The sequence below is a fragment of the Poecilia reticulata genome, chromosome 19 (assembly GCF_904066995.2).
Source record: "Poecilia reticulata chromosome 19, P_reticulata-male-v2, whole genome shotgun sequence".
In the NCBI taxonomy this organism is placed as follows: Eukaryota; Metazoa; Chordata; class Actinopteri; order Cyprinodontiformes; family Poeciliidae; genus Poecilia; species Poecilia reticulata.
Window position 1 is genome coordinate 7,460,851 of NC_088848.1, and position 24,514 is coordinate 7,485,364.

The 24,514-nt window shown below is 37.2% G+C and overlaps 1 protein-coding gene across 2 annotated transcripts; it reads left to right on the forward strand.

Moving 5' to 3' along the window:
- The first annotated feature begins 739 nt into the window (after nt 1-739).
- LOC103481434 (poly(ADP-ribose) glycohydrolase) lies at nt 740-24,089 on the forward strand. 2 transcript variants are annotated; one of them, XM_008436867.3, is made up of 18 exons: nt 740-862; nt 1,118-1,234; nt 1,327-1,412; nt 1,493-2,187; nt 2,550-2,672; nt 3,112-3,180; nt 3,559-3,633; nt 7,344-7,436; nt 7,731-7,885; nt 11,832-11,911; nt 11,992-12,052; nt 12,186-12,261; nt 14,016-14,163; nt 17,856-17,934; nt 18,190-18,298; nt 19,739-19,844; nt 21,868-21,996; nt 22,894-24,089. In XM_008436867.3, exons 2-18 carry the CDS (start codon nt 1,128-1,130, stop codon nt 23,067-23,069), a joined length of 2,367 nt encoding a protein of 788 aa, XP_008435089.2. In that variant the 5' UTR covers nt 740-862; nt 1,118-1,127; the 3' UTR covers nt 23,070-24,089. The 2 variants fall into 2 exon arrangements, with proteins under 2 accessions (XP_008435089.2, XP_008435088.2); XM_008436866.3 differs by having other exon boundaries at nt 763-1,234.
- Nucleotides 24,090-24,514: the final 425 nt, after the last annotated feature.

Genomic DNA, 24,514 nt, shown 5'->3' on the forward strand with positions numbered 1-24,514 from the left:
GCAGGAAAAGAACCAGACTACTGTGCTTGACTGGCCAACACACTGGCCTGACTTAAAACCACTAGAGAATCTACAAAGGAGGATCAAAGAGATCAGATCCAGCGAATGCAGATGAGCTAAAGGTGGCAGTCAAGTTTTCCTTAACAAATCAGAAAGCACTCAGGCTTTTGACCTCCACACTACTCTGTAACTAAAATAGTAATTTATAGAAACTATATTAATATCTATATAGTGTCTAGATACTATAGTGATATATATATATATATATATATATATATATATATATATATATATATATATATTTAGCAAGTCAGTTGTTGATCTTATTATTGATCTTATGTAATAAGAACTTATGTATAAGATCAATAAAATAAGTAAGAATTTAAAATAAATTGTTTTTTCATGCAAATCTTAAAAATGCCAGAATTTGTGCATAACTTTATATTTTATTCAGCCTGGCACCATTAATATATCAGATCTGATAAGGTACTCAGCCCATTTATAGGCTGTATAACAAAATACTTTGTACTTCAGTAATTTCTTGAATGGTTACTTTATACTTTTACTTGAGCAAAATTATGTTGAAGTAGTGATGCTTCACTACGATCATTTTTGGCTACCCCTAGTTCCCGACATTTGAATAAACACTTGAAATATATCACTCTACGTAACCCATCATTGAGTTGTCCGACAATGAACAGCAGATGGCAGCAACACATCATTGATGCGCCTATCTGGGGCAACTCAAAGAAGAAGAAGAATTGCTAGTTGTGACGTAAAGACGCTACATTAGGACGTGTTTTTTTTTTTTTGACAACAAACAAACCAGCAACAGTATTTTCAATGTATTCTGTGAAGTAATGTGAGTATAAATGTCCACGTACTATAGTATCTAAAGTCGTGATAGTTTTTTTTCTTTTTTATATATTCGGGAGAATTTTTTTCCGCTTCTTTTGGCTGCTAGCTGCAGTAAAAAAGGCAGTTAGCATTGCAGCTAATGCGTGAGCTATCATCATGATTTGATTGAATACAGAGAGGGAAGACATTTTAAGTAATTTATGCAGTATTAATCATGCCTCTAATCAATCTCCCGTCTTGTCCTTTATTTGTAAGATAGTTTCTCATGCATGGCTTCGTGGCGTTTGCTAAAACTAGTTTCTCAGCTGAAAAAGCCACAGTTAATTTCAACTAAACCAAACAACACCGTGTATCTGGCGTCAGTTCAAGCTTTTTTGTGAGTACATTTCTTTATTTTTATTTTTTTTTATTTAAACATTTCTCTGTTTCGTATCAAAATGTATTTGACGATGCCTCGCTGTTTTGTAGAATAAGTGCATTGACAGACTTCAAACCATCAAAGAGAACAAAAGTTGAGACAAAAAAACAAACGGCACCTACGACCTTTTACAAAGGTACTTTGCTCAGACAATATTTTTCTAATGTGTATAGCAAACCCATTTTGTGACAGCTTCTGTTTGTTTTTTTTCCTTAGGCGTGTGTTCTTGTCATCACAGAAACGGAAATGAGACCATAAATAAAGAAAGTAAGGAAAACAAAGTAAAAACAAAAATGGATATGCGACCTAAAACTGGAGCAGGCGGTTTACGGGGCGTAAAGAGAAAAGGCTCCTTTCAAAACACCGGCCTCACACCTACGCAGAAGTTTAGAAATACCCTTGAACAATGGCTGGTTAAGCCCTCAACACATTTAAGGGCAGAAGTGTGTCCAGGTCAAGAAGATGTGGAAAGGACGGAAAATGAGCTGAACCCATCAGCTGATTGTGCAAACTATGAAAATGCTGAGAAATCCTCAGTTTCTTCTATGGATGAAGATACCCAAATACTAACACCACAAGAGTTTGATGAGGACTGTCCTTTACTGCCGGATGCCAAGGACTCTGAGATAGAAGAACAACCAGTGGAAGCATGCTCTTCACACTCCGACGGCTATACCAGACAGAGAACTAAAATAACAGACTTTTTTGCAGGGAGCACGTCACAGAGTTTTGCTGTGAAAAATGGTGGGCGAAATAAGTCTTCAGGGAGGAAAGATCCAGACAAACAACGTACAGCTCCTGGAGTTACATGGTTGGGAACGCCAATCGGCAAGCTCAGGAGAATGCCGGAATGTGGTGGGAAGCTTCCTCCGCTGAAAGATGTTCCTGACCAACACACCGTGATGATAAGGGTTTGAGAACTCATTTCTTTTTTTTTGTTATAAACTGCGCAAAAATAATTTTATGAATGCCTTTTCAATTTCACAGTCTTTGACTACATTAAAAATAAATACAATTCTGCCGTAATAGTTTGTAAAGTGTAGATTTCCAACTTGACACTGGTATAGTTTGTATACATATAATAATTTTAAAAAATTGTTAATTGTGATGATCAGAAATTCAGAAAAAAAATATGCCAAAAACTCACTGACTACAGAAAGTGTTTGGTCGATTGGCAAATTGCAAAGAGATTTAAACAATCTGATCAGCAGTGTTTAGGAAACATGAATACTAACACACTAACACTTCTTTTTATTGCTTGCCCCATTGATAGACAGACCTCCTTGGAAAATGTAAAGTTCCTATTCCATATCCAGCTACATTTTTGGATACATGGGATGATGTCCATGTGAAGATGCCCTGCTCAAACGGGAATTTATTTCCAGTTGATGATGAGGTAAAACTGGAAGTGTTTTCTCATGTAGAATGAGAAACGCATGCTGCTCGTTTAATAACATAAAACATCATAGATGCTTTATGTTTTATGTTTCTTTGTATAAAAGTGTGGGGCTGAAATGTGAAAAATTTCTAATTTGCTTTTGTATGAACAAATTTTTTTTTTTGTTCAGATAAAATGTTGAGTTTGAGTTCTAGAGGCATTTAAAGCCACATTATGCCTAGTTTTTGCTATAAAGATGCAATGTTTAATCATTTTTAAGTTGTCTCGACATTTTTTCTTACAAAGGCTAGATGTATACTAATTTCACTGGAATAAATATCAAAACACCATGTAGAGTTACGTGCCTTATTAACCAGTAGAAGGCACAACAGTGCCATTATTTGTTGCCAGTCTGAATTTACACCACTGAATGCTAATGTCATCTGTTTTTCCTCAGAAAAAGAGTCGGTGGGATTTGATCAAGGAAACTTTGGACAAGAAATTCACAAACGCTTTTGAGTTGAAGGTAAGTGGTTGTGTACGTCTTTATCCCTTCATTCTACATCACACAAAATATTTTCTTCTGGAGTTTTTGTTTTAAGATGCGTAAATCTGTCATGCATTGTTTCGTGTTTATCCACTATTCTGTGTTTTTGCATTAGGTTTACAAATTAGTGAACTGGAATTTGTAAAAATGAGACCAGGTGTAACATGTGCACACAGCTGCAGTTGTTATTACCTGGTTACACCACAAGATGGCATTTCAGGTTCAGAAAAGGAAAAGAACAAAGCTTTTCAACATGCAGTTGAAATTTCAGTGGATTTTGAACACATAAATTGAACTTGCAATCAATATTTCTTTTGCTTAAAAAAAAAAGTTGAAATGTGTTCGATTCTGTCACAGGAAGCGGTGTTGAATTATAGTGCTTCACACGCCAGAAAATGGGACTTCACAGCACTAGACGTGTACTGTAACAAGGTAAAGAATAATTGTTAAAGTACTGTTACTGTTTATTTCTTGTTAATTCTTCTGATTCCAAATATGGAAAAGTAATATTTGTTTTGCTCAACAGAGATTTTACTCTGCATGCAAACACAGAAAAGTAGGAAACAAGACACCAAAAGACACTCTAATAGTAATGAACCGTCAAGTGTCCAACTATCTGTCTATATAGAAAAAAGGTCAAATGAAATGTTTCTTGTCGATCTCTTTATTTTCACCAACATCAATAGAAATACATAACCTCTGAGCTCTGAGAGAACATCATGACGGTCATATCCCTGAAGCTATTCTTCTAGTGATTGTTTTCATCTTTGACCTGTTTGGGATTTGTTTGTAGGTTTCACGGGTGTCTCTGGAAATGGTTCAGAATCTAAAGCTACGTAGATATATAACTTGAGGAAGACCAAAACGGTTTACATTCATAAAATAATCCAAGTATATAATTGCCTCCACCTGCTGTCAAGCAAATGGGTTTCATTTTTGTTTGACTGTCAAAGTAAGAAATAAAACTTGTTAGTTGCCACAAAACCACTTTTGTCTCAACAGTCAAATCATATTCTTGTGTTAGAAAGGCCCGGTCAGTGTCCAGAACCAAATGCAAGGGTTCAATTGAATTGAAAGTGAGTTAAAATTGAAACTGTGTGGTCAGGTTTGAAAGAGACTCTCCACCGAGTCTAAGACCTGCAGCTTCACTTCTAGTGAAATATGAATGTAGGGTTAGGGTTTAAAGTCACAACGCAAGTATTTATTTATTTTTATCAGCAAAGCTACATAAATCAAATCCAAAGACCGACAGCAACGTGCAATATTATAGAGAAATGTATAAAGACGCGTAGAATATTTTGACCTAAGTTTAATAATTAACAATACCTAGTTGTTTTCTTCAAGTCAAAAATGTGCTTTATTATTCCCAGTAAAGCTTTGGCTCATTGCTCTTTGCTCAGAGTCGCCAGTGTCTTCGACAGTCGTTTTTGGAGGCCATCCGTCATCTGTCATATTAAAGTGCTCTGCGTCATCTGCCGTAAAGATTCAGAAGGTGGCTGAACATCTGGATCATTAAAGAGAGAGGGACGTTCTGTTTGAGACATTGTTGAGTTGCGATACAAGTGAAATAAGATTTCCCAAGTTTATTAGACTATTGCTGGAAATGCTTTATGTTTTAATAGCGTTTCAGACTCCAGGTGGATAAAGTGACTGTTTTATGTCAGTATGCTACAAGTTTGAGCAGTAAATGATTTGAAGAGAATGGAAAAATTCTCCAGCCATTAAAAGCGGGAGCCTTGAGTAATAATTGAATCTTCAAACAAAAGGTCATTTATACTAACCTGTCAGAAATGAAAATAGTTGACATTAAATAACAGGCAGTAGCTCGATCCAGTCAGCTTCTGTTGAATAACCGTGCAACAAATGTAATTTGTGTCAAAAACAATGTTACAAAGGATATTCCATCAAAGTGAACGCCTGCGCTGAAAGAGGCCGTAGCCACAGGCTTAGTTTTAATGCTGAGATCTGATTTAGCTGTGATGTCCAACCAGAACGGCTAAATTTGTTTCTGCAATGGATAAAGAAACGGTGGGACTGCATGGAAGCACTGAGGTCTTTCTGCGTGGAGGTTGCATGTTCTCCCCGGATACTCTGGCTTTTTCCCACAGTCATAAAACATGACTGTTGGGTTAATTGCTCTCTCCAGAATCCAAATTGCTTTTAAGTATGTGTGTGTGTACAATGGATGCTTCCCCTGTGTGTTTTTTGCACTGTGATGGACTGGTGATCTGTCTCTACCCTGCCTTTCACCCAATGAAGGTTAGAAATGGGCACCAGCTCCCCTGTGTCCTTACAAGGATAAGCAGGCATAGACGATGGATGGATAAAAGAATGGTTTATGGTAGAATTTAGGTGGAACACATATAGATGGAAAATATTTATTTATTTTTTATTCTTATTAAACTAAAGGAAATAAATTATTATTCTTAAGACTATTAAGTTGCAGTAAATAAATTTAATTGTTTAAATTAGGTCTGGAAAATTGTGGTTTAGCACAAAATTCATTACATCGCTGCTTATAACTTCATTTATGGATCTTAATATTTCACATTTTACACTTTTTTTCAAGAAATATAATTATTGCTTGTGCAGCAAATTTGACTTTCAGTTGTCAAATAGACAATTGATTATGTGATATTATGTAATATTTTTAGCACAGTTTCAAAAATAATTTAAAACAGCCAGTTTTAAATTGGCTGTTTTAAATTATTTCCCGTTTTGATTATAAAGTTTCATTTTCAGAGTGAAATAACAATAGCACTTTTGTACAATGGATCTGTTTCTTCAGATTGTTATAGCTCAAGCACTTGTGTCGGACTGAGGCAGAATGTTTTCTGGTGTCAGAGCAAAAATGCACATGAATGGCATGGAGTGATGGGTCGGGCGTCCTCATCGAATATTCATCTCAGCTCGTATTCCTTATGAATAACGGAATAGCCGTTGACGGACAGCCTCAGCTTTGTTGAGTTCAGTTCATTTCTCTCTCTGCTGCCCAACAAGTACTCTAAGTATGCTTATGAGCACAAAGGGCTTCATTCTTACTTAGTCACCTGTTCAAAGACTGACTGCTTACTTGGTTAGACCAAAAGAACTGAATTGTATTTTTGTAGCTGTTCTTGTTTCTGTCAAATTCCCTCTTGCTTAGTTTAAATGTAGCATTACCAACAATCTTAACACAGAATGGAAAGCAGATACACTTTTGCTTTTAATGGAAAAAAGACAAATTTTTCTTACTTCACAATTATGCCTTATTTTGTGGTGGTTTATTTCCTTAAATCCCAATGTATTGCATGTTTTATAATGTGACAAAATGTGAAAAATTGAAACATGGATACTTTTGCAAAGCACTGTATGTTTTGTTAGATTTCCTCTATCTTCTGGTATTGCGTGCGGAGCTGGTCTTAAGTCGTACTGACAGCTAAGTCAGCTTATGTGAGTCTCTGTCTGCTGCTGATTTACTCAGCTTGCCTAATATTACCTCAGCTATATCTACTATCCCCATCGTGTCAACTGCCGTCATTTATTACACCCAGAGGAGCAGTTTATGATGTCAGCCTGGTCATTACTTACAGCGGTGTTTAGCCAAGCTCCCATTGCCATAATATAAATGTTCCAAGCTAAATCACAAGCCGGGGCTTCTTGTTCTGGGCACACAGAGCCCTTTTTATTTCAAACCCTTGGTCATTTGCATCTCTTCCTGGAAGATTGTTTAATGAGTTTGCTTGGCTGTGCAACTTTGATGAAATTGCGTCGTGATTGATAATTCTGACATTTTGGTGGCACTGCTGGGCTAATGCAAGTAATATATAAAAAATGTGTTCTATAAACGACAAGCATTATGAATTTTTGGATTGCTACTTTAATGTGTATTTTGACAGTATGACACCACATATTCACATTATATACGTTAAAAAGAGCTTCCATTCATGTCCTCCCATCTTTGGGCTGCATCAATAATATTTCAGTGTTTTCTTTTTGACCAGTATCTTTTGTTTGTTTGTTTTACTGCTTCATAATTTAAACGAGTGTCAGACAAGTGTGTTTAATATGTCTTCAACTAATCAGCCTGAATGGGTAATAGAGAGGCAGCTGAAGTTTATGGCAAAACAACAAGCTTAAACAGATCTCTTGCTCTCTCCAAGGTCCTGGAGCGTGATGCTGCGGAACATCTGTTTGACTCTCTGCTGCCAGACATGGTGCAATTAGCGCTGAGAGCATCTGAGCTCTGCACCAAGGTAACACCAGTAACTACCCATTGCGGTGACTGGCTGGTTTTGGTGAATTGTTGCAGCAGATTGATCACAAAAGTCCCCAGATGATAAAGTATCTTGTCTAGTTGTTGTCAAAGGGGGTGAGGACCTATAACGTAAACTGTACCAAAGCCACATACGCATTCTTTTTTTTTAGTGAATCAATAAAAATGCATTCAGTTTACACATTATTACATTCATACGGATTGCTTCCTTTTCACGTTGGCATAACACAGATGATTTTATCCTTCTTCAGTTGTCCCTTTGTTTGTCCTCTAGCCTATCCCCCTCCTGAAAAGAGGCATGAGCCACTCCATCACCATGTCTCAGGAGCAGGTGGCATGTCTGCTCGCAAACGCCTTCTTTTGTACCTTCCCCAGAAGAAACTCCAGAAAGACTGAGTACTGCAACTACCCAGATATCAACTTTTTCAGGTAGTGTGTGTGTGTGTGTGTGTGTGTGTGTGTGTGTGTGTGTGTGCGTGCGTGTGTGTGTGCGTGCGTGTGTGTGTGTGTGTGTGTGTGTGTGTGTGTGTGTGTGTGTGTGTGTGTGATCTGCTTTGTTTAATAGACGACGGGTTAACCATAAACCTTTTCTGGCACAAGCACATGTTTTCGTTCTAAGATGGTATAATTTTGGAATAACTTGCTCGTCAAAAATCATCCGAAGGCATTCGTATAGCTGGAATGTATTCATCAGTTTTTGCATTTAAACCACAAGCTTCATTGTATTTTTAAGAATTTAAGTGGCATAAACTGAAGCCAACACAAAAATGTGGCTTTCATTTGTGCTTATTCCCCTTAACTCTGACACGTCTGAATAAAATCTGGTGCAAGTAGTTGTATTTACACCTCACCATTGCAAGTTTTCTCACTTTATCTGCTTTTGCCTGGCCAATTCTATTTTGAGCTCTGTTTCTTCATTGTTTGAATTTTCTCTACAACATCTGATTCAGGAAAATGTTTCCTTAGATTTAGTAAAAGGATTGCATCTGTGAAAATCTTCTGTATTTCTTTCTCCTTACAAACCGTCGCTATAAATCCCATCAGTTAGGGTGTAATGTTAAAATCTGGCTACAGATCTCTTGCTTAGTCATGTTGCCAATATCTGTTGGAATCATGATGCGATTATCTAAATGGAAGAGGAAATTAGATTAAAAGCGACTCAGATGGCTGCTTTTGACAAAGGAATGCGGCACTGGCTTTTATAAGAAAGAAAAGTTTCCATTCCAAGAGAATTTCATTCACATAAAGGTTAATGAGCTAAAATGAAAGTAGTCTCAGAGTTTTTCTTCTCCTTCGATTTGCAAGGCATGACCTTCTAGCTCATGATACTCATTTCTATGTTGAAAAATTAGAATTACATAAAGATGGCATAAAATACATAAAACATAAGGTAGCTAAAATTGGCCAAGAAGTGTAAATGCTTTCCATGAAACATCAAACATGTTCCGTGGAAACATGTTTGTTCTCATGTTTCCACGGAAGTCGAAACATTGTGCAATGTTTCGACTTTTGTGTAATGCCAAAACGTTACACAAAAGTCATCAAAGAAGAAACTATTGACCATGTAAATGTTGTCTGGCAGGCGGTAGGATCTAAAGCTAAGAAACCTGCACCACACCCAGGAATTTAACAGCTCTCTGTGGTAGATTCAGTTTTCCTGTATTCACCACAGTGGCAGCTCGTGAAAAAATAAGATTTCCTAGAAAAAATGTTAATCACTTCACATTATGTCTGCTCTGCTTCTGACCCATATTGCCACACTGATCCGCAAGAAACTGACATGCTCACTCATTCATTTGGCTCAGACACTGAGAAAAATAGGTCATTGCTGCAGCTAATAATCATGAGTAGACATGCAGTGGGAAAGAACTAATGTTGGGTTAATTAATAACATGAGCAGGTATTTTGCACCGAGTGAGGCCAGCTTTTGGAATTGTGTCATGAACTTTGCTATATTCAATTTCTTCTGCTTTGGATTGTTCTTTATCCAAAGCCTTGATTTCAGTTGTTTCATAATTCAGAGGCAAAAAGTGTTTTTAACTGCGAGAGTGACTTTAGTGAGGAGAAATCCATCCTCTTCATCTACCTGGATTAGAAAAGTTCATCCATTGTTTCTGCATAGAGGATCTTTGGGAAAGTAAGAGTGCTCACTCCAACCTTTAGCTAAGTCACTAAATGTCTGCACGTTGTTTTCATATAGTCTTGTTTGAAAGGGATTTATGGTCAATAATAAATTCCATTTACAATGTTTACCAGTCGTGATTTGCTGCTGTGCATTAGCAGATTAACGTTTCTGCTTTAAAAACAAAGAAAAGGCTGATTTTGATGTATGTATATATTATACTTGGAAATTTGTTTCGGTTTTCATTCTCTAAAATATGATGCGGTTTGCTGCTCAATATTTTTAAAGCAAATTCACTTAGTCTCAGTAGCATGGTTTTGGAGAGATGGCAGTCACTCCTAACTAGAAACTCGGGTGGGAATATTTTTCTGTGTCCATGCTTTAGTTTAAATATCCTCATTGGATCCTATTTAATTCAGTTCTATTAAGTTTCTTTTTATAGCACCAGGTGTAATAATCTCAAATTAGTAATCTCAAAGCACATCATAAAGCATCTAATCTGTAAGCAAATGTATAGCGTATTCAGTCCAATCATATTGACAGATTGGAAGTCATGTATTGACCTGAGTGTGCCAATTTGATTTTGGCTATTAAACAATCAACTCAGGTTCAGTTTATTATTTTAAATTTCTACCTAAGAAAACCCAGCCGATTATATCGAGCCACTGACTTTGCAGCAATTAATCTTCCCGAACGAGCCTGTAGCAGTGTTTTTCAAACTCAGCACTCCAGCTGGGCCACTTAAAAATATTACATTTAGACAGAAGTTGCATGTTTTTAAAATTAAAACATGACTTTAATCCTAAATCGATGACTAATATAGGTCGATTCTCTAGTTCTATAAGACTATATTACAGTTTGTTACTAAAAGGCTGCTTTCGCTGGTGGCAGACTCATGTCCAGTACATTTTTCTGAGAGCTACAAGAGGCAGGATTGTTTCTTGGGGCCACTTTGACTAAAAAAAGACAGATGGAAGCAGAAACTGGCTTTACTGAACGAGTTTCCCAGTCCCTGAAGGGCTCTTAGTGCAGCAGGCTTTTGTCATTGCTTCATTTTCATTCCATAAGATTTCCCTTTTTTTCTTTTTTTTTTTTTTTTTTTTTTTTTTATTGTCGCATCTGTGTGCTTTTTTTCGACTCATATTAAGAAGGATATTGTGAGTTTAGTGTTCAAAGTGCACTCGTATATCCAGCGCATCTCGCTGCCAGCGGTTTTATATATGTGTTGGGACCTTTTTTCCTCCTGAGGACACTGTTGCTTTAAAGGGACGCAGCGTTTCCTAATGTATCCCTGGAGACAGAGAGATCCCTGATCCCCTTTTTCTTTTCTGTTTTTTATGTGCGAGTGCGGGGACAGGGCAGGAGTGTTGCGCTGTGATGGACAGCCTGGGGCAACTTTCTCGTAACAGCAAAGGAGCTCCTCCATAATCGGCTAGCGACTGAAAAGGAGGCTGAGTGAGAGATGAACTAATTCATATCAAAAGTTAAAGCATGACTGAACTCACGGGGCTAAAATGGGGGTCATCCATCTCTTCAGCAATGATTCTGCAAATGAACAGTTTTCGGTCGTCTCGACTTTAGTCAGTTGGTGGTAAGATGGCATGCCATGGCCAACTTCTTTAAAGATTGAGCTTTCTTCCTTTGGAAGAAAATATAATCGCATACACTGACACAGCACATTATTTGGGTACAACTGTTTAAGTAGTTGTTTCCTCAAATTCATTTTGACATGTGGCATTGGAGAGCACTATTTGCTGAAGTTCAAGCTGAGCATTAGAATGGGGAAGAAAGAGGCTTTTAGTGACTGAATGTAGCGTACTTGGTGGTGTCAGACAACTTGATAGTTTTTTTCTAAAACTGGAGATCTGCTGGAATATTTGCTCACAACCATCTCTGAGGTTTACACAGAATGGTCTGAAAATGAGAAAATAATCTGTGACCAGCAGTAATGCAGACTAAAAAAATGTTGTTGCTACCACAGTAGAATGGGCAGACTGGTTTAAGATGATAGTAAGGGTGAGGATTGCTGAAGCCTTGAAGCAGAAGGGCTACCCCAGGCGAAGATGACTTCAGAGGATTATTTGTGGAATGTACAGATTGTAAAATTTTGCTAGGTAAATGTTTTTTGAAAAATCCCAAAAATTTGTATGGATGAAATTCTCAGTGGAAAATGTAGGAAATGACTATAATGAATGAATAGATGGTGGCAGAATTAATAAAAAAAATATCACTAGGTATCTTTTTTCCTTTCAGGCTGTTTGAAGGCTCATCCTCCAGAAAGATTGAGAAGCTGAAAACCTTGATGTGTTATTTTAAAAGTGTCACTGAACAGAGTAGGTGATCAGATTTACTGCTTTTTGATTAAATTGAACTGTTGCAGAGAAAGCTAAGCAATCATTCTTGTGTCCTTCAGAACCTACTGGACTTGTGACATTCAGCCGTCAAAGACTGGATAAACCTCCCAACTGGAAAAGGTTTGCTGTTTTTTTTTGTTTTTGTTTTTGTTTGTTTTTTGATTTTGTTTTTTTTTTAGAATAGTATAAGGAGCACCAAACACACAGGAGCTTACTAAAAGTGGAATGTGGAAAACAAATGTTTGCATTTCAGCTCGCCGACTTTGCTCACAAGGCTCCACATTACAAGTGAAGGGACCATAGAGGACGATGGTTATGGGATGCTTCAGGTAAGACCTCTATTCAGGGTTTGTATGGGTGCTTGAAATCCTTGAAAATGCTTGAATTTCAAATAGATGTTAGGGGAGTTCTCAGTTTCTGTATAAAGTTCTTGAAAGCGCCTGGTATTCAAACTGCAGGGTTTTGTAATAAAAGGCAATCTATTGTTTGATTAAAAGTCTAAAATGGGAAAGGGTTATTTACAGTTGAAGCCAAATATTTTCATACACCCAATAAGAAGACTTTTTTTTTTTTTCTTAGTTTCTGAAGTTAAATCCGACTAAACTTTTTTAATTTTGGGTTATTTCCATTTGCTGAAACTTTGTGAGAAAATTTTTTTGTTTATTTTTTAATATTTATTATTCCTAGTAACTCAACTTATTGATCTGTAAGTGAAATGAAGGTTGTCTCATATTTTCGACATTAAAATACGTTATTGAAATTTTGAATTTTTTTTTGTTTGTGTTTTGTTTTCAGGCCAGTCAGGTCTATAGGTTGTCTGAGAAAGAACTTTTCAAAACATAAAATTTTGTTATATTTTAGTCTAACTTGTCCCTGCTGTAGAATGTAGAGAACGATCACAAGATATTATTAATAACACTAATAAATACATTATGTAATAGTGAATTTGTGGGGGGTTTTTTGGTTTGTTTTGTTTTTATCTCCTAAGTGTATGTTGAAAATGTTTGCAAAGTTCTTGAATTTTATTGTGGAAAAAGCGTATGAGCCCTGTCTGTTTGAATTGTACACTAGTTAAAACATGTTACAGTCTGATTTAGATTTACAGTATTTACATTTTTCAGCAACTTAAATGTACCAGGAGCTGTTTCTCCTCTGTAGTAGTCATTCGCTATGCCACCACATTTTCAAGTCTTTCACCCAGAATGCTTAGCACTGCAAAATAAGCCCCTCTAAGGGAGCTGCTTACACGTCAGAGGGAGTTTGGGCTGGGACTGGGGTCGAGGCCTCTGGGCCTCCTCAGCTCTCTGTGTTGGCTGAACACTGTCAGCGCGGCCCCCTCCGACTTTCACCTTTTGTTTGCCTCCGGTTGCCACGGGCTGACAGTTGATGTGCGCACACGACCAGCTCCGGGGCTCGCAGTAAGCTGCGATTGATGGATGCTCTGCAAGGGTGGGGTTGGGGGTTGAGGTCCTGACAGCTTGTCAAGGAAGACTCTGGAGTCTGGCTTGTTGTCCCAATGTTGAGTGACCACAATGGAAAGATCTGCCCTCACACAGCTGCTCAACTTTTTTTTCTTTTTTTTTTTTGTAGCGTTTTTATGCGGCCGTGATGGGTTCGGTCTGGGCCAACTGTGGGTCGCTGAGGACCGTCAGCCCTGAAAATATACAATTTCAAATGAACTGAAATAATTTAATTACTTGCAAAAATAAACATAAAACATAATTTTTGCAGTTTATCTCTTAATTTGATATTTGCCACTGGCGGCTACAGAACTAAATGCAGCTATGAGGGAGAGCTCAAAGCTCATTTTGGCTTTGTGGACAGATTGCCTGAGTAATGCCACCACCTCAGGCTAACCTCCCCAATAAACCTGTCATGGATTCTGTCAAAAATAAAACAGAAAGGCCAAATACAATTTCATGGCATGTTTTGCTTCCAAAGTTTGAGATCCTGTTCTTGTCTAAGCTCGTTTTTTTCTTTTTTCTTGCAAAAATCTGACTGATTAAAAAATGAGCAGGTTCAGCAGAAGCTTGGATGTTTTTTTTTTTTCTCTATCCTTCATGGTTTTTGCCTTATCTTTCAGGTGGATTTTGCTAACAAGTTTGTCGGAGGAGGAGTTATTGGTGCTGGTCTTGTTCAAGAAGAAATTCGGTTCCTCATAAACCCTGAGCTCATCGTGTCGCGTCTCTTCACAGAGGCCCTCGATGATGATGAGTGCCTCATTATCACAGGTAATTTTAAATGCCTCATTTTTAGGCATTCATTTCTCTACTTCTATAATCTAATTCAGTTGGTTGAGAGATTTTGAACCCATTGTTTTTGTTTTTCTGCACTGGGTTTTTGATCTGTTCTTCTCTGAATACATGCAGATGCAAACACGCCCATTATGTCCAGCAAATTTGATTAAGTAGATTATCAAAATATGACGCAGATTTCACAGGAGAGGGGAATGAATTCAAGCTTGAGGTCCTTTTCTGTAAACTCAGCATCACAATTGTATTTTTCTCTTTTCCTTAACTAGCTCCAGCTTTCAACAGGCAGTATTTTTTCTGCACTGTCTACTACACGATGCAAACGGTCCTTGCAAACATCTTTGGGAATGATAAACTATTTGCTTTGCCTACAATTTCCACTGATATAGAAAATATTGGTGGACTTTGCATATGTCTAGCCCAGTGGTTCTTAACCTTTTTTGAGGTACCGAACCCCCCAGTTGCATATGCGCATTCACCGAACCCTTCTTATTCCAACCCCCCCCCCCGACACACAAAATACTTTGCGGTATTCTGATTTAGTAATGTAATTATATTAGCTGTGTAACCTCCCCCACACCACTAGAGGCAGTAGCAACCCCGAAAAGATGCGACTAAGGAGCAGATTTAGACTATAGAATTTGGTAAAAACTGTGAGCTTTGCTGAGGTAATTAAAGACACAAGTTCAAATCCATGCTGAGAGTGGAGCTCCTTCAATCAGATCTCCTCCGCAGCACTTATTAGCTAAGCAATGTAACGTGATCCTCTGATTGGCTAAGCAATGTAACGTGACCCTCCGCAGCAAGTGATGGCAAAGCGGGGCGTCATCACGACTTTACACAAGTGTGTCTTTACCTCCGCGGCAGAGGCTCCGCCGAACCCCTGAGACCGACTTATCGAAACCCTGGGGTTCGATCGAACCCAGGTTAAGGACCACTGGTCTAGCCTCATTAAAATGCCTGCAAACAGTGTCTGTGATTAGATATGTTATTTGTTCCTTAGAGTTCTTTTAAAAGTAGGTATTTATTTGCATCTGGCCTCTCAAAGACAAGGATGCCTGCAAATACACTCCTGAATTCGCCCTAGATTGTTATCCTTCCCTATTGGAGCCATAATTCTTAAGATTTATTCCATCTGTGCTTCAATTTTTGTACACACTTTTAATTGATGTTTACATCTTCAATTTACCCCATTCTGGGTCAGCTTGAAGATGTTTATGGCTTTGCCGTCTTTCTCTCAGTCCTTGTCACACTTTTCTTTTTGATTGGCTTCGAGAGGCAGTTGGAAGATGGAGAGTTGGTGGACTTGATTGCACTGTTGAAGACTTTCTCTTAAATAATTCCTAGTACTTCACAATTGGATGTTTGCAACAAACACGGCTGTCAGAAACCTGTGTAGACCCAATAACAAGACGGCAGACATGAGGGTTCCCTCTGCAGGAGGCTGATGGCGCCTGTCCTGTTTTCCACTTCTTCTTTTTGTTTTGTGGAAATGTTTGCAGGAGCTTGATTGGGTTTAAAGAGGACAATCAGTGTATTCTAGTAACGGCTAGTAAAAAAAAAAAAAAAAAAAATGTACACCTTGTATTTTAGTATAATTTACATTTATCTTGTACAGCCGGATTTTAAAAAATCTCTTTAACAAAGGTTTTTATTTTACTGATTGACATGATGGTAATCTCATGTTTAGTTTAGTTTTTCAAGGACAGTAAAGTTTATTCAACTGTGGTGTTTTTTTTCGTCACTTTCTGACATGAGCAGTGATTGTCAGTCTGCATCGCCAAGAAACAACCATTCTACTTACTTCTGGCTTTTGTTGTTGCATTTTTTTAAAATATGGCTTTCATTATACTTTGCATCAGAACTGTAGACTAAAATAGCAAGTGAGGCATCACATTCTTTGTCTTTGCGATCTCCAGACATGCTGCATCTTCCTGTTTGGCCGAGTCACCTTCAGACTTCGTGCCTGCCTTTGCTCCCGTTGCTCCACTTAACTTTATTACTCCAGCACAGAATTAATTAGAGCTGGAAGACCTGCCCAAAACCTGCTCCGCTAATGGACTCTTCCATTCCATCATCTTTATTAAACTCAGCCAATATCTCTTGTTCCCATTGTAAAACTCCAAGCCTTGGATGCATCGTGACCCACTGCGGTAAATCATATTTCTCTGCAAGAGATCTTGGCATGCAGCAACACAGACTAATGGGTTGTAGCTCTGCACTGAAATTTGCAAAAGTGCTCTGGCTAATTGAATTTTCCTTGATTGGTAGATATCTGGCTGCCTTTGGGACGGTCAACGGTATAAATAGTATCAGGGAGAAGTCACATGGTTGGTTTAAAGACAATGCTGACCAGGAGATGCTGATCAGTAAGCAGGAAGCAGTGGCATAGAGATTGTATTTCTTTTTCTATCTGGAAGGTGGAAACTGGTGAAACTAGTGGCAGCTTGCTTGTGTCTATGCAATGTTTCCCATCTTAAGCCACCAATCCACACTATTCTGATAGCATAATTTATGTGATTTCTGTTGTTTTATGTTCACAAAAACAAAATGTTTCCTTTTTTATTCCTTGGTCATTAAGAGAGACATTGATATGAGTTAATTAAAGATAAAAAAGTTCACTCCTCCCAGCTTTGAATTAACACGGCAATGAGATGCACTTCTGACCTTTCACTGCCCGGTCCAGCACAAATGTGAGACTTTCTTGCTTGGATATATTTGCACGTGAATAAAATTACCTTTAATACCGTACTTTGACCTGCTGATTGTTGTTACTTTTGAAATAATTCTAATAGTTGGTTCTCTCTAAATGCGGTCTTTATAAGCTTCCCTCCACAAATACCTTTTAAAGAACATTTTGCTCATGAAAAATGAGAAAAATAATTAATTTTGCTCCTGAACTATTATCTGTTCAAGTGCAAAAATGTCAGGGACCATTAAAATGTCATGTTCTTGAACAGCAAACAGATGTCTCTCCAGTTTTATGACTGAGATATTATTCCATTGTTGAGATTTCTAAGTTCTGATTTAAACGGAACATTTGGAAATAGTAATTTAAAGTAATTTCTTCCTGTTTTGTAACTGTGCTTTATTCCTACAATATAAAATTTAATTGCACAGTCACAATATGCATTTAATCAGAATTAACCTTTAAAGAGCATTTATTATGTGGGGAAAGTTATTCTGCGTTTGTTTCCTATGTTTTTTTTTTGTAATTGTTTATTATGTTTATGAGGGGATTTTGAATTATATTGGCCATTACTTTTAAGAGAAACATGATGATGATGCCAATTGGAGTCCAGAGCTCTTTCATATGCGTCTCTTTTTAATTGCTTTGAGTAGGAGGAGGTTGTAACGTTTGTTTTGTATATCAAGTACATCTTTTTTTCTGTTTAATTTTGAATTTTTTGTTGCTTTTTTTTAAGGGGGGGGGGGATCAGTGTGTGTTTATTTCATTGGCAGTAAATATTCAATTATTGCAGTATTATTTATTTAAGATTATTTATTCTCCACCATTGGTCTTATGTCCCTTGGTTTGAAGCTTTAACTTGACTTAAAAAGGACTTAATGTTGAGGTTCAAATAAAATAATTTTACCTTTCAGTGTTGCATCATCATAACTAGCATCATGAGCAAACTTTAAACACGGTTTTTGATGTTGCTGTCTTTCAGGATCACAACAGTTTAGCAAATACACAGGGTATTCTCAGACGTATAGGTGGGCTGGCTGTCACCACGACACAACTCCAAGGTATAAATCCATTTCTTTTTTTTTTACCTCAACAGCAGCAGCAAGGGCAGCAGCCATGTCCTGAAGTTTGAAGTTTAAGTTTTGATCTGTTTGGTGCTTTGATTATGGTCTGTTGTTGAATATTTTGTTGTTGCGGTGCCTTGGAGAAGTATTGTCTTTTTTTTCTTTTGTTTGTTTTGATCAACTTACTTCCTATGGTTTCTATATATGTGGAAGTATTTTGTTGTCTTAATATCTGGATATTGACTATTTCAGAGACGACTGGAGGAGACGGTGCACAGAGGTTGTTGCCATCGATGCGCTACAGTTCAGGAACTTTCTCGAACAGTTTCACCCCGACAAAATTAACAGAGAACTTAACAAGGTGACCTTAATTTTTTTTTTTTTTGTTTGCCTAAGGTTTTTCATTTCTTTATGTCGCTAGATTTTTGCTGCATGCAATTTACCATATACAATCATTCTCTTATAATTTAGATGAAAATATACATACAAACATATATACTATGCTAGAAAACAAATTTGAGTATGGATGAAGACTGTCTGCTTCCTTTCACTTTGACAGAAGTAAAGACATTTTTATCTCTTGTTTTGTATATAGATGCATTATTGCATTGCTAGTGGATAACTTCTAATAGTTAATAAATATAAGTAATTAACTGATATTCAGGATATACTGCATTTGTGAAAATATGTTTAATTAAAGTACATGTACATAATACCCAGAATTATCCATCATTGATTTTAATTGGATTTATGACAATTTACTGTCAGGATACCAGTCTCATGTACAATATTTACATGGTATTCTGCTTTTATATTTGATCTTAAGCTTCCTGAAGAGGTAATGGCCATTTGTTCTGGAAAAGAATCAAGATGTTGATGTTGTCAGGTCTGCTGTCAGAAAGCATGGAGCAGTTTGACAGTTCTGACATCACGGTGACGAATGCACAAACACAGAGATCAATCCTGTTTGGAATATTGTTCAGTTAAATGTCACGTCTGCCCTTTCCTCAAGAAGAATTTATCACTGGTCAGAAGGGAGGACAGGCTCTTACCATTTATTTTCACCGCGCATTTTGTTTTAACGTTAAAATAAATACTTCAAGCCTGCTTGGATCTTGTGCTGAAGTAGCTTTTAAAACAGTGGCTCGTAAGGCTGATGCCTCAGATTTTACACAAGAGTGTTTTATAGTTATGACTCTCGACGGTGAGGCTAGATTTTGTTCTCGTATCTCCAAAATGGCACGTTAAAAAAATGTAGGAAAAGATAAATCACCCAGTGGCATTTACTTAGTATGAGTCAAGTCTCAAATCTACTGCTAAAAAAACAAAATTAAGAGTAGCTGGTATTTTCACATAATTTTCATTTGATTAATTTTAAGTGAAAATGTTCCAACTAAAGCATGCCCTACTGGGAAGTCGTTTTGTAGACGTGATGGAATTAAATTGAACAAGTCTTTCAATGTTTTAAATATATTGCTCCTTACTGTGCTGGTGATACTTTCTAATGTGTCTGAAGCACTTTTATGATTTGAGATGCTTCAGCTCCTGCCTGATTGGTTCTCCCTTGGCGCCTTTAGATACTGTTACCTTCTAGTTGTTGACATGCATTTTTAATTTATTCTGGGTGCTTAAATGTTTCAAACAGACTTTACAGAAATACAGTAAAAAATACAAAGCAAATAAACTAATGTGTGTACATTGTAATACAGAGATTAATTTGGAGGATTAAGCTCTGTAATATTCATTATTTCTGCGCTTATTTTCTGACACTACTGTTAATTTCTTTTTATTCTCCTTGTAGGCTTACTGTGGATTTTCTCACTCTGAGAAGGAAAGTCAAAACCTCGCCGCAGTGGCAACAGGAAACTGGGGCTGTGGCGTTTTCGGAGGCGACACGCGACTCAAAGGTAACGCTCACGTCTCTTGCGTAACGTTGACGTCAGCACATTCTGACCAGACAAGCGCTCAGATCATCACTCTAATTGGACTCTCTTTCCTGGATGCTGCAGAATAAATTTCAAGTAGAAAGCGCTCCAGCATGGGCATCCATTTGTCTTCCAGGAATTTGTGCATTTACTTAAGGCATTTTTTTTTTGCCTTCCTCCTATTGATCAAATGCCAAAGTTGATATGTTGCATTAATAGTGAAATTGATTGCCTGCTTGAATCCATCAATCAGTTCCAGCTTTCTGTGTGTTGTGTTGTTATTACTCCTCTAGGAGCTTTAGAAGAAATTTGTCCATTCATTTGCAATAGCAACATAGCTTTTCACCACACATATGCATTTCAGCGCTTATCTGGGGCTGCAATGTATATTGCATATATATGCAATGTATATTGCAATGTATTATTGAAAAATTGCTTTATTTCAGTGATCCAGTGCAAAAGATGGAACTGGCGTGTTACACACAGATTTATTTATTTATTTGAAGTGTTTATTTCTGTTAATTATAATTGATAATTATGGCTCACAAAGCGCTGTATCTGTGTATATTAATGGAAAGTTGCTTAGAAGGAGAAATGGGTAGTAAAAGGTGCAGAGTAACAGACATAACTGCTACCTGAAAGGTGTGTGTGTGTGTGTGTGTTTTTGTTTGTTCTTTTTGTTTGGTTATTTGATTTCTATTGCCGTTATTTGTTCTATTAGTTGGTTAATTATTTTGTAGATCAATACCTCTTTTTGCTTTTTGCCACTCTATAATGTTTGCTGCTGGTTGACAATAATAATTAAAAAAACAACAACAAAAATAAATAATGAGACCTGCAGAATTTTTATAAAGAGATATTAAAAGGCTAGAAATTGCATATTGATGTGTAAAATTGGAGTCATGAGATATAATTACAGCATTTTTAGGCATATTTATTAAAATTGAGCATTTACAAGTTTGTGATGCTAAGCCTATTCAAGAATTTAGGGAAAAATGTACAAGATGTGGAGTTCTACTGCAGCAATATGCAATAATGCTTGTGAATGTGGAACAATATGACTTGTGATAAATAGATAAATAGTCATTGTTTTCTATATGTTCATTGTGATAAAATAACTCTGTTATAACTTTCGCTGACTGCACCAGAAACATCCAAATGCCTCATTTTCTGCTACATTGTTGTTACTGTAGTTCATGCAGCTCTTTGCAACATTAATATTGAATACGGTCACATAGCAGTAACAATAAGTTAGTGATGTATTAAGTACCTTTAGTGTGGACTGCTACTGGGGTCAGAGATTCAAAAATGCTTCATTTATTTTGAGGACACAAAGTCAGAAGCATCTTACTTGGACTAAAGTTTAATTAAGTTAACCTTTTAATAATGTTCAAACTTACATTTATATTGATGTGCATTTATTAGATAAACATGGCTTTACTCTATCAATATTCACTTCCTACTTGAGAGGATGTCTGCTATCTGGGATTAGCTTCTCTCGTCGCCACCTTTCCTTTAAACACAGAAATGATTTTTGAGGACAGCTGTTGAAGCAGAGGCGGCGAGACAAACTGCTGATGGGTAGAAGTGCTCAGTGCTGATGAAGATGTTGTTTCAGTTTTGCTCATTACGTCGGCACTTTCCCAACTTTAATTAATCAGCAGACGTGTTTCCAGTCTCTTAAAATATTCACAGCTTTCCGGGGCCAGTCGGGGCTCTGCGTTCTAACAGATCCAGAGTTCACAGTGGGGGTGAGACCTAATCCCTTGATTACTCACCTTTTGCTGTACAGGATACAGAGACTAGTTTCAATGTGGTTTTAATGGAAACATCAACCTTAGAGGAACTATTCATTCATTTAAATCTTTTTCTTTATCTTTTCAAATCTTTTTTTTTTTTTTTTTTTTTTTCCCCAAGCTTTCATTGTATCCGCTTCGGTCTGCTCGCTCCGACCACTGAAGCATACTCTCTGTTGTTGAGGTTTTACAGTCCTATTTTCCTCCAGCTCTGATCCAGATGCTGGCAGCTGCTGAGGCGGGCCGAGACGTCGCCTATTTCACCTTTGGTGACAACCAGCTTATGACAGATGTCCACAACATGCACTCCTTCCTCACCCAGAGGAACATCAGTGTTGGTGAGGCAGCCAGCCATCCCGTCTGTTTCTTTTTTTTTTTATTGAAACAAGTCTTACAGCCTGTGGTTTTGACACTAATGCTATTGATTAGCCAGTGGCATCAGTGTTTGAGTTTGGTTTGTGTAGTTCCTCTATGAAAATGCCTTCTATATGGACAAGTACAACGTCTGTTCATTTTCTTTTAGTTGTATTTGTATTAGTTAGTTGTTTTTTTTTTCAGATGAGTAACCACTGTTCCAGTGTCCAAATGGTTTGCTCAGATAAAAGGAGAGCGGTTCTGAGAGTCAAGATTATTCCAGCTCTCAAACTCTCGTGTCACTGTCCACAGCTAAGAGTAAATCTAACCAAATGGAGCTCTAATCCCAAAATGTTTCATTAGAAGAGACGATGCTTGAGCTTTATAGCCACAGTAAAAACATTTGTAGACATCATGGAAAGCCTTTCAAGGCTAAGAACACTGTACTAGCTGTGGTGGCAGCAGCATGCTGTCTGTCAGTGGTACTGGTGCTCTGCACAAAGTTGGTAGAATATTCAAACTATCTCAAAAACTTGAATGAACCAAGAAATCCAACCAATTTAAAGTAACTGTACCAACTCTTCCCAGAAAGGTAGTCAAATATTAAATTTATTTTAAAACAGAAACTTAATTATTGTAACATACTGTGCATCTAATCCATATTTTAAAATGTAATTTAAGTTATATGTTGTGTATTCACTGCAATCCGAAAAAAACGCTTCAACTGGATCATCAAATCCCCCAAATTCATACTTCATTCATGCTCATAGGGTTGCATGTAAAGTTAACCTCAACTAATAATTACAGATTTTTGAAAAATCAACATTTTCTTTCTCATCTTAACAAGGCGAGTCTGTACAATGTCCTTGTCTCCGTCACAGGGGAGGCGTACGATCTCCTGCAGCAGTACTACAGCTCGGTTTGTGAGAACTGCCTCCGGCGGCGCCCTGACGTCAGCCTCTACTCCTTCATCTACGGGCAGGTCGGCTCCTCGGAGGCGCCGGATGAGTCCAGCAGAGGTTCGGCCGGCCAGCGCTCGCCGACAGAGCGCCATTAAGGTCATGATGCTGATGAGTCACTTTGCCTTTAAACTGGGAAAATGAGAGTGCCAAGATTTTCATCACCTTGCTGTAATCAACACAGGAATAAATAAATGGATCAGAAATTAACTGCTATGATAGAAGTACAGAACTTAAATTGTGAAGCAAATTTAATTAGAAAGGGGTTTTATTTTTATTTTAATTTACCTGTTTTTTTTCCCTTTTTATTCCTGATGCTTTTTTCCACCGTTGTCTCCCTTACCCATGAGAATAGCCCGTGTATTTTAATAAATGGGATAGAATAAATTGTATATACAAGCAAAAAATTATTAGGAAAAAGTAAATATGATTCAAAAGTAAAAGGCAAATTAAAAACGGGCATATGGACTTTGAGATTATCCATATTTTATACATCTAAATTTCTTTTGGCTATCTTTGTACTTTTAGTTGGCATTAAAAACTTGATTATCACAGGTTTCTTTGGTCCTTTACAACATTTAGCCCTGGACAAACCAAAACATGAAACGAAACGAGGAGCACGAAGATGAAAACCAAACTGGTCAGTTATGGCCCTGCCTGCTGCCGTGGTCACTTTGTTCCAGTGGGTACGCTGGATCCACTGTGATGCAATTTGGATGTTTAACGCTGAGGCAAAGGTTGCCATCCTTCCTTTCTCTCTGTTGTGTAGCTGGTTTTTATACCCGCACTTATTCAGTTTAATTGAGTTTTCTGTCAGAAATGAAGTTAAAGGACAAGAATAGTTGTTGGAGGCTCAGATCACCAGTAGGAAAGCAGTTTAGATTAAAAGAGCAGTCTTCCTCTGCATGTAATTTATTTCTTTACCATAATGAGTTCGGACGACAGTTTAGTGGACATGTTTTGATTTTTGCTGAATGTGGTTACGCTCAATTTGGTGTGATTTTCTATTTTTACATTGATCTTATTGCTATTCATTGTTTTAACGCAAGGATTAATTTATATTTTGTCCTGATGTGTATTGTTTTGGAGTCCAAATAAACTTGGATTTAATAAATAAAGTCGTCTCAGTTTTAATTATTTCCACCAGCTCTTCTTGAATGTAGCTATAGATGTAGCTGATGCATTTCTGAAATATTAGATTGATGGCTGCCTGATACATTGATGTTAAAGGCAAATATTCAATTTTTCTGGTATTTGTCTGATAAAACTATGTAAGTGTGGACCACAGCTCAGCCAATCAGATGTAAGAGTTGGACACATTTCTGGAGTGACCAGTTTCTTTGGTATTAGGAGTAAAATTTTATGCACTACATTGATAAATCTCTAATTATGCTTCCTACTTGTACTTTTTGTTTTGTTTCTGTTTGCAGAAAACTGGTTGAACCTAAACCATCTTTAGCTGAATGTAAAGTTTAATTCCTTTTGAATGAACTTGTGGGCTTATCTAAGTTTACTAAAGAGAGTGTAGGTGTCAAAGCTTGGC